Below are 14,710 nucleotides of genomic sequence, written 5' to 3'. Positions count from 1 at the left end.
TATAAGCATGTGGAAAATGGGTTGGAGAGTTTCACAACAAAATTCTTTAAAATATCACTTTTATTTACTCATTATTGAAAACATATTATTTAACAATAAATAAATACATAGAATTATATATATATATATATATATATATATATATATATACACATGCAGATAGTTTATAATTTAAGTAATTTATTACAGAATAAATCACCTAAGAAGTTAATATTTTTCCTGATGGAGACCTAATAAATTTTCTGTTGATCCAGGAAATATTATTTTAAATCTTGAACGACCTATATCATTTATTACTAGATATATTTTTATATTTACATGTTTTAAGATTCATCAGCAACTGTATCCATTTCTCGATCTTCTGACATCTGTAGAGTATGACTTTGTAAACTGCACAAACTCTTTTCTTTCGGAATATAACATTTTGTATTCAGCACTCGGTTTTCTTCAAGTGCAGGAACATCACAAAAAAGACATCTTGTTTCTTCAAACTCTTCTTCCAAGCATGGATGAAAAATTAAACTGCATATTGGACATGTTCGGTACTGCATGGTAGTTATTTGCAAGAGGGTAATAGCACACCTAGGTAATATATGGCCTTGTGAGCATTTGGTAACTTTCCAAGGAAGTTCATTTATAATTTCACCACACAGATTGCAAGTCTCAATATTACTTAAATTGAGTTTGCATGTTTCTTTTAAAACGTCTTTAATATGTTTGTAAAATGGTGTTACTTTTTTATCTTCTTCTCCAGCCAAATATGCTTCTAAATACATCTTTAATAAACATATGGAAAGCTTTTGCTGTTCTGACAAAGAAGATTTGCTTTCAAGACGCATAAGATAATTGCATGCAGAGTGAACAAAAATTACGGGTTGTGCTTCCGATATTTCTCCAGCAATACTACCTATTCCCTGAATGACCTTTTTCTTTTCACAAACTTGTATCATTACAGATGTCCACATTACTACTCGTAATTCATGCAAAGATAAAGATTCTAAATTGGATGGTACTTTTGATAAAAGAATTGTTGGATTTAATGCTCTTGTTGCTTTCATCCTAATCGCTTCTAAACAATCCCATAATTGCTCTAATCTCTCATGTTTGCTCTCATTTAAAACAGTTGATGGATCCCAGTTTTTATGTTTTAAGCAGAACATATGTATTTTGGTCGGTTCCTTCATTACTAAATGGTCGTATATAGTGTTCGGACTAGTTACGTTTATAAAAATTGCAAAGCTTGGAGAATGTGCGCAACCTAAATATCGAACATGACTTTGCGATAATTTATTGTTTACCTTTGTTTTTAAAAATTGATTTCTTTCCGTATTAACTGAAAACATTAAGCCATTTTCTGTAGTGACTAACGCATAATTTCTGCTTATACAAGTCATTCCTAAAAATTATTAATTTACTTATATTAATATTGTACGTTTTCCTGTAAATTGTATAGTAACACAATTTTATTTACCCGAGATCGTAAAGCCTTCTAATTGCAAATGTTCCATAGTTTTTAGTGTACCATTTTTCTCAATGCAGAATAAAAATAAAAAGGGACCTTTTGCAACCAAGATTTTTATGTTCAAGTCATTTTGAGGAAATATTCTTATAGCGCTAATAGAAATACGATCTTTATAATCGTAATATTTCTCAATAAATTTTAGCTCCATATTCTGATCATGATCTTCAATATTAAGACCATGAATACGTCCATCAATATATCCAACAATAATTAAATGCTTTTTTATGTCAATTGTAACCCAATTTAAAGCACTTATTTTTATATATTCATTTAATCTTATTGTTCCTATAATCTCAGGATTTAATATTTCATTATAGTCGGATATTTTTGGAATTTTATAGATAATTATATCTCCATTGAAATATGCAACAGCAAAATATGCAAAATTTACAAAAAGCTTGCTCCAAGTAAAACAAGAAGCTTGTAATGCTTTTAAACAATTTTTAAATGTTTCAAATAAAGTTGAATTATTTTTAGGTTCTTTCAGTTTTGTATTAATTTCTTGCTCTATAAAATTATAGCGTATAGAAGATAAATCATATGCAGGATACCAGTCTTTAGAAATTTTATATGCTATTGTAACAGCACCTGCTGAAGTTAAAATTGCAATAAGACACTTGCTGGGATGTATTAAGTTCTGTGGTGACCAAGTTAAGTCAATTATTTTTGGTACCATTTCTTTTAAATTAGATAATTTTGGAGTTAAACTCTCCTCCATTATGAATGAATAAACTGCTTCACGTTGCATGCCCCAAATTTTAGATTCTATTTTGTTAGATATATTCTCTGTTGGAAGTGTTGAAGGTGCATAAATGAAAGATCTAATAAATTTTATAGTTGAACAAGGAGACATTGGAGAAGGTATCAATTCCTGCAAAAGATAACGTCATTAGGTATATTATATTAATTCCACATATAATATTGATACTATTAGATTAAACTTACGAATATGTGAATTCCTCTTTCAGTAAGAATTGATATATGATTATCTGTAGACCATTGAACTGAAAATTTAGACATAACTAATGGAAAAATAGTGAGATTATAAATTTCTTCCATCTCCATTGTTTGTTAAATATTTATTCACATAATATGAAGATCCCAAAAATCTTTCGCCTGAAGAAGTTTCATATTTGTTATGAAGAATCCTTTTTAACATTTATACAATTATATGCATACATTTCGTTTCTTTATTTTTTAAATTATTTTTATGTACTTACATGCATATGTAACCTAAATACAAGGATATATATAAAGTAAATACATGAATTATTATAGTTCAACTTACAATTTAAAACAATATATTAAAATTTATAAATATGTATTCATATATTTTATAAATAATTTGTACGTATATATATATATATATATATATATATATATATATATATATATATATATATGTATGTATATATATATATATGTATATATATATATGTACAATATATATGTATATATATATATGTACAATATATATGTATATATATATATATCTTTTAAAATATTAAATCTATAAAAACTAACCTATTGATTGTTATTATCGTTTTTCTTAATGATTATGTATTTTTAAATAACGACACATTGGTACATGAAAACATATTTAATAATTAACATTGAATTTAGTCTTACACAATATATGGTTAAGTACAAATGAGATCAGATCTTTCAGTAAATTTTTAAACATTTGAGTCAGTTGAGCCAACACGATTAAAGCTGACAACAACTCTTAGTAAGTTTTCATCACATATATATAAGTACTTACTAGCTCTTAATTTTTAAAAATGATCATACAACAATTACAATCTCTTATACAATTGATTACAAGCATGTATTATATATCACATATATACTATTCGATATCACGAATAAGGTTATTCACTTTGTTTAAAGCAACATCGTTCGATATTAAAGTTTTTGTATATTTCATATAGTACAATAAAGAATGAATAAGAATTAAGAATAATTGTATAAATTATATTATCACATAAAATTGAGATGAGTAGATCATTTCTGAATAAACTGTTTGAGCTAACAGTTTTAAATAGATCTAAGATTATACAGAATATCATGTTGCTTTTGCTGAATTATTATATTGATTGAAACATAAAAAATGGCTATCGAAAATATGGTATGTTAGTAAATAGGAAAAACATTACATTTGAGCATTTCCTCAATCTTTTGCTTATGTTTTAAAAAATGATTCTCTCATCAACGAGCACCGCAATAGGAGCGCAGCTCTTCGGTCGTACAAGATTTTAAACAACATTCCTCGTGAATTCCCCGTCCATTTCTTCGAAATCTAATCATTTTTTTCGCATTCTTGATAGACTTATAAGGATGTAGATCGTAACTATAGGCCATATAATCATCCATCTCCATTTCTAAAAGAAAAAGAAAGAATATATAATATTTAAATGGAAATATTGAAATTCCTACAATTTTCCTCCATTTGATATCGGTCAGTAGTAGCAACGTTTTTAATTATATTTACATACTTCCCTTTCCTATCTTTTTCTTGCAACAAATGATTTAGGAGCAATATGCATTTTACAATGTATGATCTACTTACCTTGATTGCTTTTTTTAAATCGGCTATTGTAAACACTACCGCATATTATCTGTAAAGTACTTGACAAAATTCGGCCACAATATTGGTGCATTTCTGTCATAGATTGATCTCGAGATTGATCCCTAGATTGTCCCTTTTGACCATACTGAAATACATCCGATCCATGTATGTTCCGCTGCTTGTATGTATCCGATGCATGCTCCGCTACCGGTATTAGGATCACTATCACGAGTATTAAACTCATGAGCGCATATAATCGATTTGCGTACATCTAGAAGCAAAGAAATATTTTTGCAAATTTTTAAGTTTAGTAAGATTCTGTAATAATAATAATACTATAGTAGCTTACTCTCATTGAAAAAAATCATTAATCATATTCTATTATTACAATACAGATATTTATGCAAATTTATATTTTCATGAATGCAATTAATGAAATAGCACCTAATATGTTTTGTTTTACTTTATATATTTTTATATATTCAAGTTCTCTATAAATTCATAAACATCTGCAGCTTATACATTATAACAGTACTAGTATGATATAGTACGATACTATTAATATAACATACAGTACTATATAATATAATTAGTATGATATTCAACTACTGATAAATTAAAGGTGTCAAAAAACTGTAACATCTATTCGTAATAGAAAGAATGTCGATTGAATTTTTGTAAATCCAAATGAGCTAAACTTAAAAGCGAACACTTGTACTGGGTGAACTCGAAATTCAAGTATCATAAGTGGATCCTCTCAAGTATGTCTATTTAAATCGCTTTTATTAACTTTTATCAGGACTTATCAATAATGAAGCCCCATGCTGTTGCTGTCGCGTACCAGTCGTCGAGTAACGACCTATTTTTAGATATCATTCGTGCAAATGTGAATCTTGTACTGTAAATGTTTCCGTGTTAAAATCCTGGATCGAATGATTTTCAAATATCTCACGAATTCCCCTTATTCATCCACGCGCGAATATTTGAAAAAGATTATCAGGAAGGAAACCTGTGTAAAAGATCGAGCAACATTATATCATCGAAGAATTATTCCTTCAGCTTTTCCGTATTGTCTACTTTAAAAATTTATTTCAATAAATACACAAAAAAGTTGAAATAATAGCAGTAACATTTTTTAAGATAAACGATACTAACGATATTTTATAAAAAGTTGATAAATAATTAAATTTAGGTAGAAATAATGGTCATAGGAAATACTGACGATTGTTTTTAAGATATTAATTATCATACTGGAGAATGATTCACGATTCAACGTACCGTGCTGATATAACTTCCTTCAGCAACATAGATATTATTTAACTATTATTTCCCACAGTGTAACATTCTATTCACTCTCACAAATTGTTGCGGTTTTTTCTTCTTTTTAATTGGTTAAGAATGAACTGTATAACAAAATCGTTTTTAACCTCCAATCGATGTAAGATAATAATTTGTACATTATCGAAAAATAAATAATGAAAAGATCAAGCTCTATAATAAAAGGGAATATATTTTATTGTAATAGAGTTACTTACTCATACATCGACAAGATAGAGATCAATAAAACATGTATATATACATATATGTATACATATATAGGAATATTATATGTGTATATCACGATGTATCACAGGTTGGTAGATTTCTTTTTCTTCGCAATCAATTACATTAGTCGAAGGATAGCATTTTGAATAGTCTAAATATATTCTTCGCGGTTGAATTGTGCAGGTTGATAAAGAGCATGAAACATAAATAAAAATTCAATAAGCAGGAATGTATTTTTCTTTGCACGTAATCATACAAGCAAAATACATACATTTCGAGGAGCAACGCGAAATGAAAAATAATACGCGTGATAATTATTGAATGCAAAAATATTCGTTATTATAAGAGTTCACTTTTTTTCTATTTCGATAAAATTTTAAGTTGTATGTACGTAATGAAAACAAATGTAGATAATATTGTCGCTGAACACACTGATAAGAAGTAAACTTAAGGCTTCAATTTAAAAATATCTGTTTCTCTTGCATATTTTTAAATTGCAATATTCTAAATCTAAACTATATATTATAGATTACCGTTTCGTATAGATTATATTCATTACTAATAGGTATAAATAGATTATATCGATTCATATAGATTTTATTGATTGTCTTGCTAATTGACCAATTATTTAGATAATCTGGTCAGTTAATAAGAGAAGATCTATGGCATTAATTCTGTCTCGATGTGAAGTGAATAGAGAAATAGAATAAGATAGTGATATCCGATACTTAACCCAAGTAATACTGAAATTACTCTGAGATACTGAAATTCGAAAATTGATAGTTTATAGTTTATATTACATCGTCAAATCGCTATATAGAAGAGTTACACAATTAAAAGAAAAACAGTAAATTTACAAAATTATTTGAATAGGATTTAAGCCTTCATCGTCGCATATTAGTGTAACTCTACATCACATTTCGTATATGATAATATCATATATTATATATGTTGCATTATTGTGTTATTAAAATATTGATGTAGCAGAAAACTACAAAATATTGTCTTAACAATAATAACTGACGAAATCAGCGTGAATCGATTGGAACGAAAGTTCGAAAATACCGTAGACTGTAAAGGATTAATACTAGAATTAATATTAGAGCTAGAAAATTAGTGATTATTCAACTATTTAACAACGAAAGTATTTTTTATAGTGATCGTCAGTTTGCAAGGCAATACTATGTATCGAATATATCGAATCGATTGATATCGAATATCTCAAGCATGAATCGTTAATTTCAATTTTATTTTGCATGCCGTTATATGTATGAATGAAAAGAATTAGTTTATATAATTTTGGACAGTTACCTTTCGATTAACTCTAAGGATAAAAGATTTCTTCACAATCTTGAACATTGACATATACAGTAAGTATTTTATTCATATTCTCCTTCCCTTTTCTTAATTGTCTTTTTCTGTAATATCGTAAATTTTTAGAGCGTAGAAATGGAACTGTCTTAATAGTTCTGACAATTGTTTATTGATCTATTGAATTATGTAATCGGTAAGGGATAATCGATTATATTAATTTATTGACATCTTCCAACCACTCTGGTAAGATCGAATTTTCAGCAACGATTTCAAATTAAATTAAAACAAATATTGTAATCGCTTCGTTTAGGTACTTCTCTTATGAAAATGTTCATACTTCCATAATCCGTAACCAAAGATTGACACAAATATCCTTTGACCAGATGTCGACGCTTAAAACGAACAGAAATGATCGACGCAAAAGGGTAATTCGTAATAATGCATTGTTCTTTTTTTCCGTTTATTTGTCTTCATTTCATTCGGTTCATCGAAACAATTAAACACCACCGTTTCTGTTCAATAATACTCTTCCATCTTTAAAATTTGAATACACGTTTAAATACTGAACAATTACTATGTACACCTGACGCGTCTATTTTTTCAGAGAACATCTTTAATACACTGAAGATTTTCCAATTCCACTTGAACACCTTATTTTTCTCTTTGATTTTCTTTGATTAAGCAAGAGTAAGGAAAAAAGGTCTATAGATGGAAGAAGAGAAAAAAGAGAAATATAACATTGAGGATAGAAAGAAGTGAAAGAAGAAGAGGAAAGAGAGGAGGTCGTATTCGATTCTTGATCCACCGATTACTAGTTATTTTACTGTGTTTAAAATCGGCAATCCCAGCAATATGCATATAAGCTCAGTCCCTACTAACACAAGTCGGTGACAGAGATGGTAAACGCGCGAGCAGCCACATATTTCTACTTTGTTCTTGTTTCTTTTTTCATTTTTTAGCCAAGCGTTGTAGTTGTATTCCTGGCTGATTATCGCATTACTTTATTATCTATCACTACTACTTATTACTACTATCGTTATCCACGTTATTGACAAGAAATCCGCTTACAGTGATAGGGACCTAAGTTTAGTTTTAAATCTTGAGAAGAGGTGAACGTGAAACTCACTGATCTCAAATTATCTTCTTCTTTAGTTTCTTTTTAAAATTTACCTTTGAAATTAACCTTCTTACTTTTTTAGCGCTAAATATATATATTCCGTGTATTATATTTATTTCTCATTTAAATGTAAGTTAATAAAAATACAATATACATATGAAAATGCAAAGTATACGTTAAGGGATGCACTTACCGGCTCGTGAAGAAGCTCGTGATTCACTAAGGAAAAGCAGAAAAAATATGTTAGCAAAAAAGGTTGCTGAGTTCTTTATAAAATTGTAGAAACATCTCTAGTAATATTGAACACATTATCTTTTGTTACATTAAATGAGATAATATGGTATTTCGCTGCATATCAATTTCTCATTTCTCTTTCGAGCACAATCAAACAAAATTTATAAAATGATCTTTAAAAAGAAGATATTGGTATCAAAATATATTTTACAGGACTAAAAAAAGATGAGGTTCAAATATTTCTTCAATTGAAGTTGATAAAAAAAATAATGTATATAATAAAAAATATATGAGTGTTTAAAATATAGAATGAGGAATCATAATTTATGAACAGAGGTAAAAGCTCTATTCGCATTCAATTATAAAGACAAAACCAAAGGAATGCACATTTTTTAATATATTTTACAAAACGTTCTATTCGTACAGCATATAAAACAATACTCTGTATTTATTTTATATTCACACATTAGCTCTATACGACTGTACCACCATATTCTTTCGTTATATGTAGAATATAACTTTATACAGTATTCGGCGCGATTTTCAAATGTCAGTACTATGAAAGTGCGGTATCTTTTTGTCGCGTGGTTCCAGCATGCTTTTCGCCAGTTGAAAATGCCGGTGTAGCGCTATCGAACTTCTCCGAATTAATCGTTTCAGTCGTACGTTCCCGATCGATTGTCAATTCCGTTGCATCTGAGTTCACGCTTTTACCAAAAACCTTTCCAGGCGAAAATTCTTCCTGCTCGTTCGAACTTGCACTCGTCTTCAACGACCTGTCGTGATTGATGGGCGTATCTTTTACTTCCTGCTTCACTTCGTTCAATGGAACTCTTGCAGGTTTCGATGAACTCTTCAGATGCACAATATGATTATTCATTGAGTCCGTGCTGCTTTTTTTATGGCCTATATGATTATGGTGATTCGAGAATACAGAATCCGTTTTGCCTAGAAATTGGCTACCGCTATTTTCCATATTGCCGAGACCATTTGCGCCACTAGTACTTCCAACACTACTGCTGCTGGAAATATCTCCCATGTTGAAATTTCTTTCCTTGGGACCAGTTTGCCAAAAGGAATCGTCGAACACCTCTGTGTCGCGCTGCTCCGGAGGTAGTCTGCTGATACGAGCCTTGACAATAGCCAGGTGTCTATGCACGTAATCCTGATGAGGTGCCAGGGCTGCTGCTCTTTCCAAACATTGAGCAGCCAAGCCTAACTTACCACGCTCAACCATTACGACACATAAATTGTGAAGGCCTTGAATATTTGTTGGGTCCAGTTGCAGTATTCTACGGTAACACTGTAACAATTAAAAAATCCCCATTAATGTTTCTATGATGCATAAAATATTTGAAAAAATTTTATGACTTCAATCTCTCTAACTTACATTTTCAGCAGCATCCAAATCCTTTATATTATTTATATAAATATCACCTAGAAGGATTAATCCTTTAACGTGGTCCGGGTGAAATCTAACTAGTTGGTTTAAAAATGGAGCAGCTTCAAGGGGGCGTTGTTCATCTGCTAGCAAAAGAGCCAAATTGAATAATGCTGAACGGAAATCCTCTTTAAGAGCAACAGCATTACGAAACCATCGTTCTGCGCTTCCGCTATCATGGTCATCCATAGCCAGCATTCCAAGATTAAAATGAACTCGTTCATTGTTAGAATCCTAAAAGTAAGTATCAATACGTTTATGATGTGAAGAACTATTTTGAAATATTATCTTTACATTGTGTATGAATAAATGTAGAGCAAAATACTTTTCGTAAAAGTTTCAGAAGTCTTTCTCTAGCTACTTTTCGTAATTCAGCACGTCCTAGCTCTTGGAGTAAAATAGCTGAATTGAGTAACGCTTGTTCGTGTTCTGGATCAAATTCGAGAGCCTTATCAAGATATGCTAGAGCTTGAGATGCTTTCCCTTGTTCAAGAAATACGACCCCAAGCTTAAAAATTAAAGCATTATCATATTAATAATTTATTTTTTTAATAAACATTGGTAACATTAATAATTTCATTCTTGATATTTACGTTGTAATAAATGTCTGGATTGTTACTATCGTAAAAAAGGGCCCGTTCATAAACTTCTTGGGCTTCTTTGGTACGATTAAGTTTAATTAAAATATCGCCTCGATTAATATACGCTTGCGTGTAATCGGCGCGCATACTAATGGCTTGTCTATAAAGCAGATCGGCTTCCTCTAACCTAGTTGCATTCTTCGCTATTAGGTTTGCTAAATTTACGAAAACGTTCAAATGATTCGGAGCTATTCGCGCTTGGTACGACTCTCCGGGTTTTGCTTTTGGTAGTAAAGATTTTGCCTGAAAGAAAGTTATCAGATAAACTTAATATTACTTTATCATTACATTCTAATAAATACATCACTTTAACTATGCATTTACCTTCAGATATGCGTCTTCAGCTTCTTTAAACATTTTCAGATGATTATAGGTTCTACCCACGTTAATGTGTGCACCAATGTCATCGCCTTGAACTTGCACAGCCATATTAAAAAAATTCAATGCTTCCTTGAATCTTCCTTGACTTTCCAAAGCATGCCCCACATTATTGAACAATTTAGCATTGCGAACATTCACTTTTAATCCCGACATGAATATAGAATATTCGTCCAACCAATCGTAATTCCTGATAAAAGTCTTCGTTGTGTGCGCAGCCAAAAGAGTTATTAATAAAAATAGTGTTACTTTCTTAAATCTGCAAATATAAGAAATGAAAATTAGAAATATGTTTTTGAGAAAATTTTGAATACTCAACGATATTTTCTTTTTAGCGAAATTTACTTTTTATCGGATAAAATGCTCCATCCATATCCAATGAGCATACAAAATCCCATAGACGGAGCATACAATACTCTTTCCGCAATGACGAATCCAACTGGGAAGAAGAGATTTGAGGCAGGTAAAAATGGGAGTATCATCATAGCCAAGCTCTATACAAAACATTCGGTTCATATTACTTCTCGGAAATAATACATTTACTTTAAGCGAAAAATGCAGTTAGTCTACATTTGATACTAACCATTATGAGAATAATGGAAGTTTGTCTATTAGGTGTTAAAATTGCTGTTACCAACAATCCTAATATGGTCGTATGAGTTGCTATAGTGGCCAGATTACGAGGATCTGTAAAATTTTCTATTAACGGTATCGTTCCCATAGTCCAATCACAGCATAAATCGCTTGGAAGAAATAGCAGCCTTAGATTAACTGCTGCGAGGTAATTATAGGTAAGCTGCCTTATTGGCGTTGGGGCCACAGATGCGGGATTGTCAAATCTAAAGTGTCATTAAAGAATTATTTTTCTTTGTTTTACTATTAGAACTTTATTATTTGCAAGAATAAGATTCTTTGATATCTTTTAATTATTATTTATAGATACCTGGTAAATACAGGTAACTTTGAGCCCATTACATGTAGCCGAAGGATAAGTAAACTAAACGTGACAAGCGTAAGGACTGTCAGTCGTTTTGTACCTTCACTGGACCAAGCAAGTGATATTTTCTTCCCACCAAAAGCTGCCTTTAACGTTAGGAAAATATCCATTGCTCTTACCTAAGCAGGTAATGAAATATACAAGTTGAAATAAATATTTAATATTAATAAATATGGTTTACATATAAATTTACCTTTTGCACAACAAAAATTTCATAGAATACACAAACTGCAGTGGCTGTTATTCCTTGTTCTTTGCACAACATGGCAGTGAAAACAAAAGACATAGATAATATCAAAGATTTCCATCCTAAAAAAAATATAAAAACATTAATATCTACTTGAATGAATAGTAAGTTGTAGTAGTAAATCTATTAGGAAATAAGGATAAAAAGAAACTTTTAAACATTTTTACCTGTAGATCTTCTACTTCTACAGCATTTAGTGTACATGATTAGAGCCGCTAAATAAAATAAAGAGGACAATGTTTCTGCTCTTCCGACCACTCCTGTAACCTTAATACACGATTATCCACTGACAATGCATCTAAACACGAACTAGGAACTACGACGCGATCGATCGCTCGACGTCGACCCTTTGAATCTGGACACATGATAGATTGTCGCCGAAGGGAAGAACAAGGACTAGAAATAATTATCAAATAATATTCTCATATAATTTCAAGGTAACGTCGATCGATTCGATCGATATGGAAAGCAGTCTAAACAACTTACTGCCTCTGTATGTATAGGATGAACCGCAAACAGAAGAGAAGATACAAAAGTTGCAGAATCAGATAGAAACATCAAGCATGTCCTGCAATGGTGATTAAGACACACTTTATACTGATTTGTAACTACTTTATAAAATGAATGAAAACAATTTCAATGATATATAAATAAGTTACTAATGTTATGTCACATTCCTTCAGTATCTAATTTTTAATTTGCCTACTATTTGTGGGACTAAATCAATTAATTATATAGCAAAGTTAAAAAGGAGAAGTCTTAGTTTAAAAAAACACACACCTGAAATATAATAAGCATACTCCAACATGTAGGATAACATTAAGCAGGTGATATCCCATAGGATCCAACTGGTGAATCAAGTAATTCCATCGGAACGTGAGAACGCACAAAGGTCTATATGATTTGTGCGACTGCTCCTATTTGCAAGAACAGAATTCTTTCAATATTTTGTACATAAGATAATCTTATACAACTACATAAACAATAAAATATTTTAATTATACATTTCATAGGATCATACATAGTGGACCATAGCAAAATAAACAGAAAGTTACTCTAACGCTTTGCGTTTATTATACAACAATTTTATTTAAGAGCAAAATAAAGGAAAAACATTATCTTCGTTGAAACGATCGGCAAGCAACAAAAAAAAACAAACTTCTCTGACCAGAAATAAAATCGACTGAAAAAAATATTGATTCTATCCATGTAAGAAACTTAAATAATTCGAAATGAAACTAAAAAATTGACTTGGATAAAACTGATTCGAATCGAACCAAATCGAAAGGGAAGGGAAAGGAGGAGAAGAGTTGAACGGATCAATACACAAGAAGGTAAAGACAAGAGTAAAAGGTGGAAGGGGGAATCGAAACCATCTCTCTATCGTATTCACCCACCTTATGCATAGGAGTACCCCAGAAATCATTGTAAAAAACGTTTTTTAGAGGTGTATGAGGCCTTAAGTCGCGATTATCTTTTATCGCAGAAATGTCATCGAAAACGAAGCCGCAATTAAGGCTATTTAGATAGACAGCGAACGCGCTTATGGCGACAATCGCCGCGAGTGCTCCCCGCGCAGGCACTCCCATCACAAATAAGACATTGATCGGCCGTATTTTTCTCACGATTTTCGACTTAGAAACCCTAATCGGGAACCTCTTTCGATTTCGCTACCGACGTTATCTTTTGTTCGTTATATTTTTCCCGTTTTCTTTTCTAACTATTTATGTTATCTATCTAACTAGCTATCCTGTCTGTCGAGCCGAGAATTTAACCCCGCGATGTCCAGAAGAGACGCAGGAATCTTATCTCTAGGCACGTAGACGTTGGTACGTTCCTCTTCGAACACATTATGGACGCTTATGTATCCAATACTGTGGAATACAAGCGGGTTTCCTCACAGGCCGATCTCCGGAATTCGATGAAAGACATGTCAATGGCAAGCAGGTTCAAACGTTCCCCAAAGGAAAAATTTTCAACACTGAATAGACAAACCGGCGAACCGGAATCGTAGATTACTGTGTGCGCGCGTTAGAATCGAACTGTCAAACAGTAGACGTGTATACGGCTGTACAGCAGTGCACGCTACGTACCGTGAAACGAGTACAACGCAAGTACGATATTACGACAGCGACGACGCGAATTTACTTCAGAAAGAACGCGCATGCGTGTTGCTCAACTAAGCGCGAACTACCACCGTACACATCTTCATCGACGTGTAATTCAAAATATCCTTATTCTTAAAATATTTTTTCTTTAGGGATATGTATATGATATTTATTATCTTTGCTTGTAGCAAGTGATTGATCCAACAAGTTCAGACATTATGTGATAACATTAGGTTAGGTCTTGTAGTAGAAAATTTTATGTTTGGTTAACCTAACATATATACCGGTTATTTAGATTACTGCGCTATAATTGTTAAACTTGTTTAAACATCTATGGAAAATCTGGAAGATATGGAATCTTTTTTCGCAATCCCAACATGAATTCACTAGAATTCGATAATGTGAATTGATTATAAAGAAATCACAAGTGTAATGTTATGTTATTACATCGTTGGTTCTTAATGGGTTAGTTCTATTCATATGTGTTATATAGCTAATGAGTACATCGAATAAAATATTTTTATTTCTACCTTTATTTGTTTTATAAAAATAAGCAAAGTTTCAATTGTATAACAGTGTTTAATAACAAGAATAAAT

General features: G+C 31.1%; 2 protein-coding genes and 1 long non-coding RNA gene across 7 annotated transcripts; 1 reads left to right on the top strand and 2 right to left on the bottom strand.

Moving 5' to 3' along the window:
* Positions 1-42: 42 nt before the first annotated feature.
* LOC138187182 (general transcription factor 3C polypeptide 4) lies at positions 43-3,465 on the bottom strand. Of its 5 annotated transcripts, none has more exons than XM_069127700.1 (5): positions 3,285-3,465; positions 2,743-2,755; positions 2,468-2,638; positions 1,472-2,393; positions 43-1,396 (listed from the first exon to the last, which is right to left on the bottom strand). In XM_069127700.1, exons 3-5 carry the CDS (start codon positions 2,585-2,587, stop codon positions 324-326), a joined length of 2,115 nt encoding a protein of 704 aa, XP_068983801.1. In that variant the 5' UTR covers positions 2,588-2,638; positions 2,743-2,755; positions 3,285-3,465; the 3' UTR covers positions 43-323. The 5 variants fall into 5 exon arrangements, with proteins under 5 accessions (XP_068983801.1, XP_068983797.1, XP_068983799.1 ...); XM_069127696.1 differs by lacking the exon at positions 3,285-3,465 and adding an exon at positions 3,047-3,233; XM_069127698.1 differs by having other exon boundaries at positions 2,468-2,755.
* LOC138187186 (uncharacterized) lies at positions 3,157-9,060 on the top strand. The gene is made up of 5 exons (XR_011175120.1): positions 3,157-3,251; positions 6,794-7,006; positions 7,077-7,193; positions 7,261-7,375; positions 7,555-9,060. It is a non-coding gene; the product is annotated as an uncharacterized LOC138187186 (long non-coding RNA).
* On the bottom strand, positions 8,681-14,139 carry LOC138187181 (protein O-mannosyl-transferase Tmtc3). Its single transcript, XM_069127694.1, has 13 exons — positions 13,403-14,139; positions 12,786-12,922; positions 12,492-12,573; positions 12,173-12,272; positions 11,952-12,067; positions 11,705-11,877; positions 11,345-11,600; positions 11,107-11,255; positions 10,708-11,020; positions 10,336-10,626; positions 10,068-10,250; positions 9,692-9,976; positions 8,681-9,604 (listed from the first exon to the last, which is right to left on the bottom strand). The coding sequence occupies exons 1-13, from the start codon at positions 13,592-13,594 to the stop codon at positions 8,858-8,860; spliced, it is 3,024 nt and encodes a 1,007-aa protein (XP_068983795.1). The 5' UTR covers positions 13,595-14,139; the 3' UTR covers positions 8,681-8,857.
* Positions 14,140-14,710: the final 571 nt, after the last annotated feature.

The sequence above is a fragment of the Bombus flavifrons genome, chromosome 14, assembly GCF_040668555.2.
Source record: "Bombus flavifrons isolate JBK064 chromosome 14, iyBomFlav1_principal, whole genome shotgun sequence".
Taxonomy (NCBI): Eukaryota; Metazoa; Arthropoda; class Insecta; order Hymenoptera; family Apidae; genus Bombus; species Bombus flavifrons.
The sequence above is the reverse complement of the archived record's forward strand: the minus strand, read 5'-3'. Positions and strand labels throughout refer to the sequence as shown.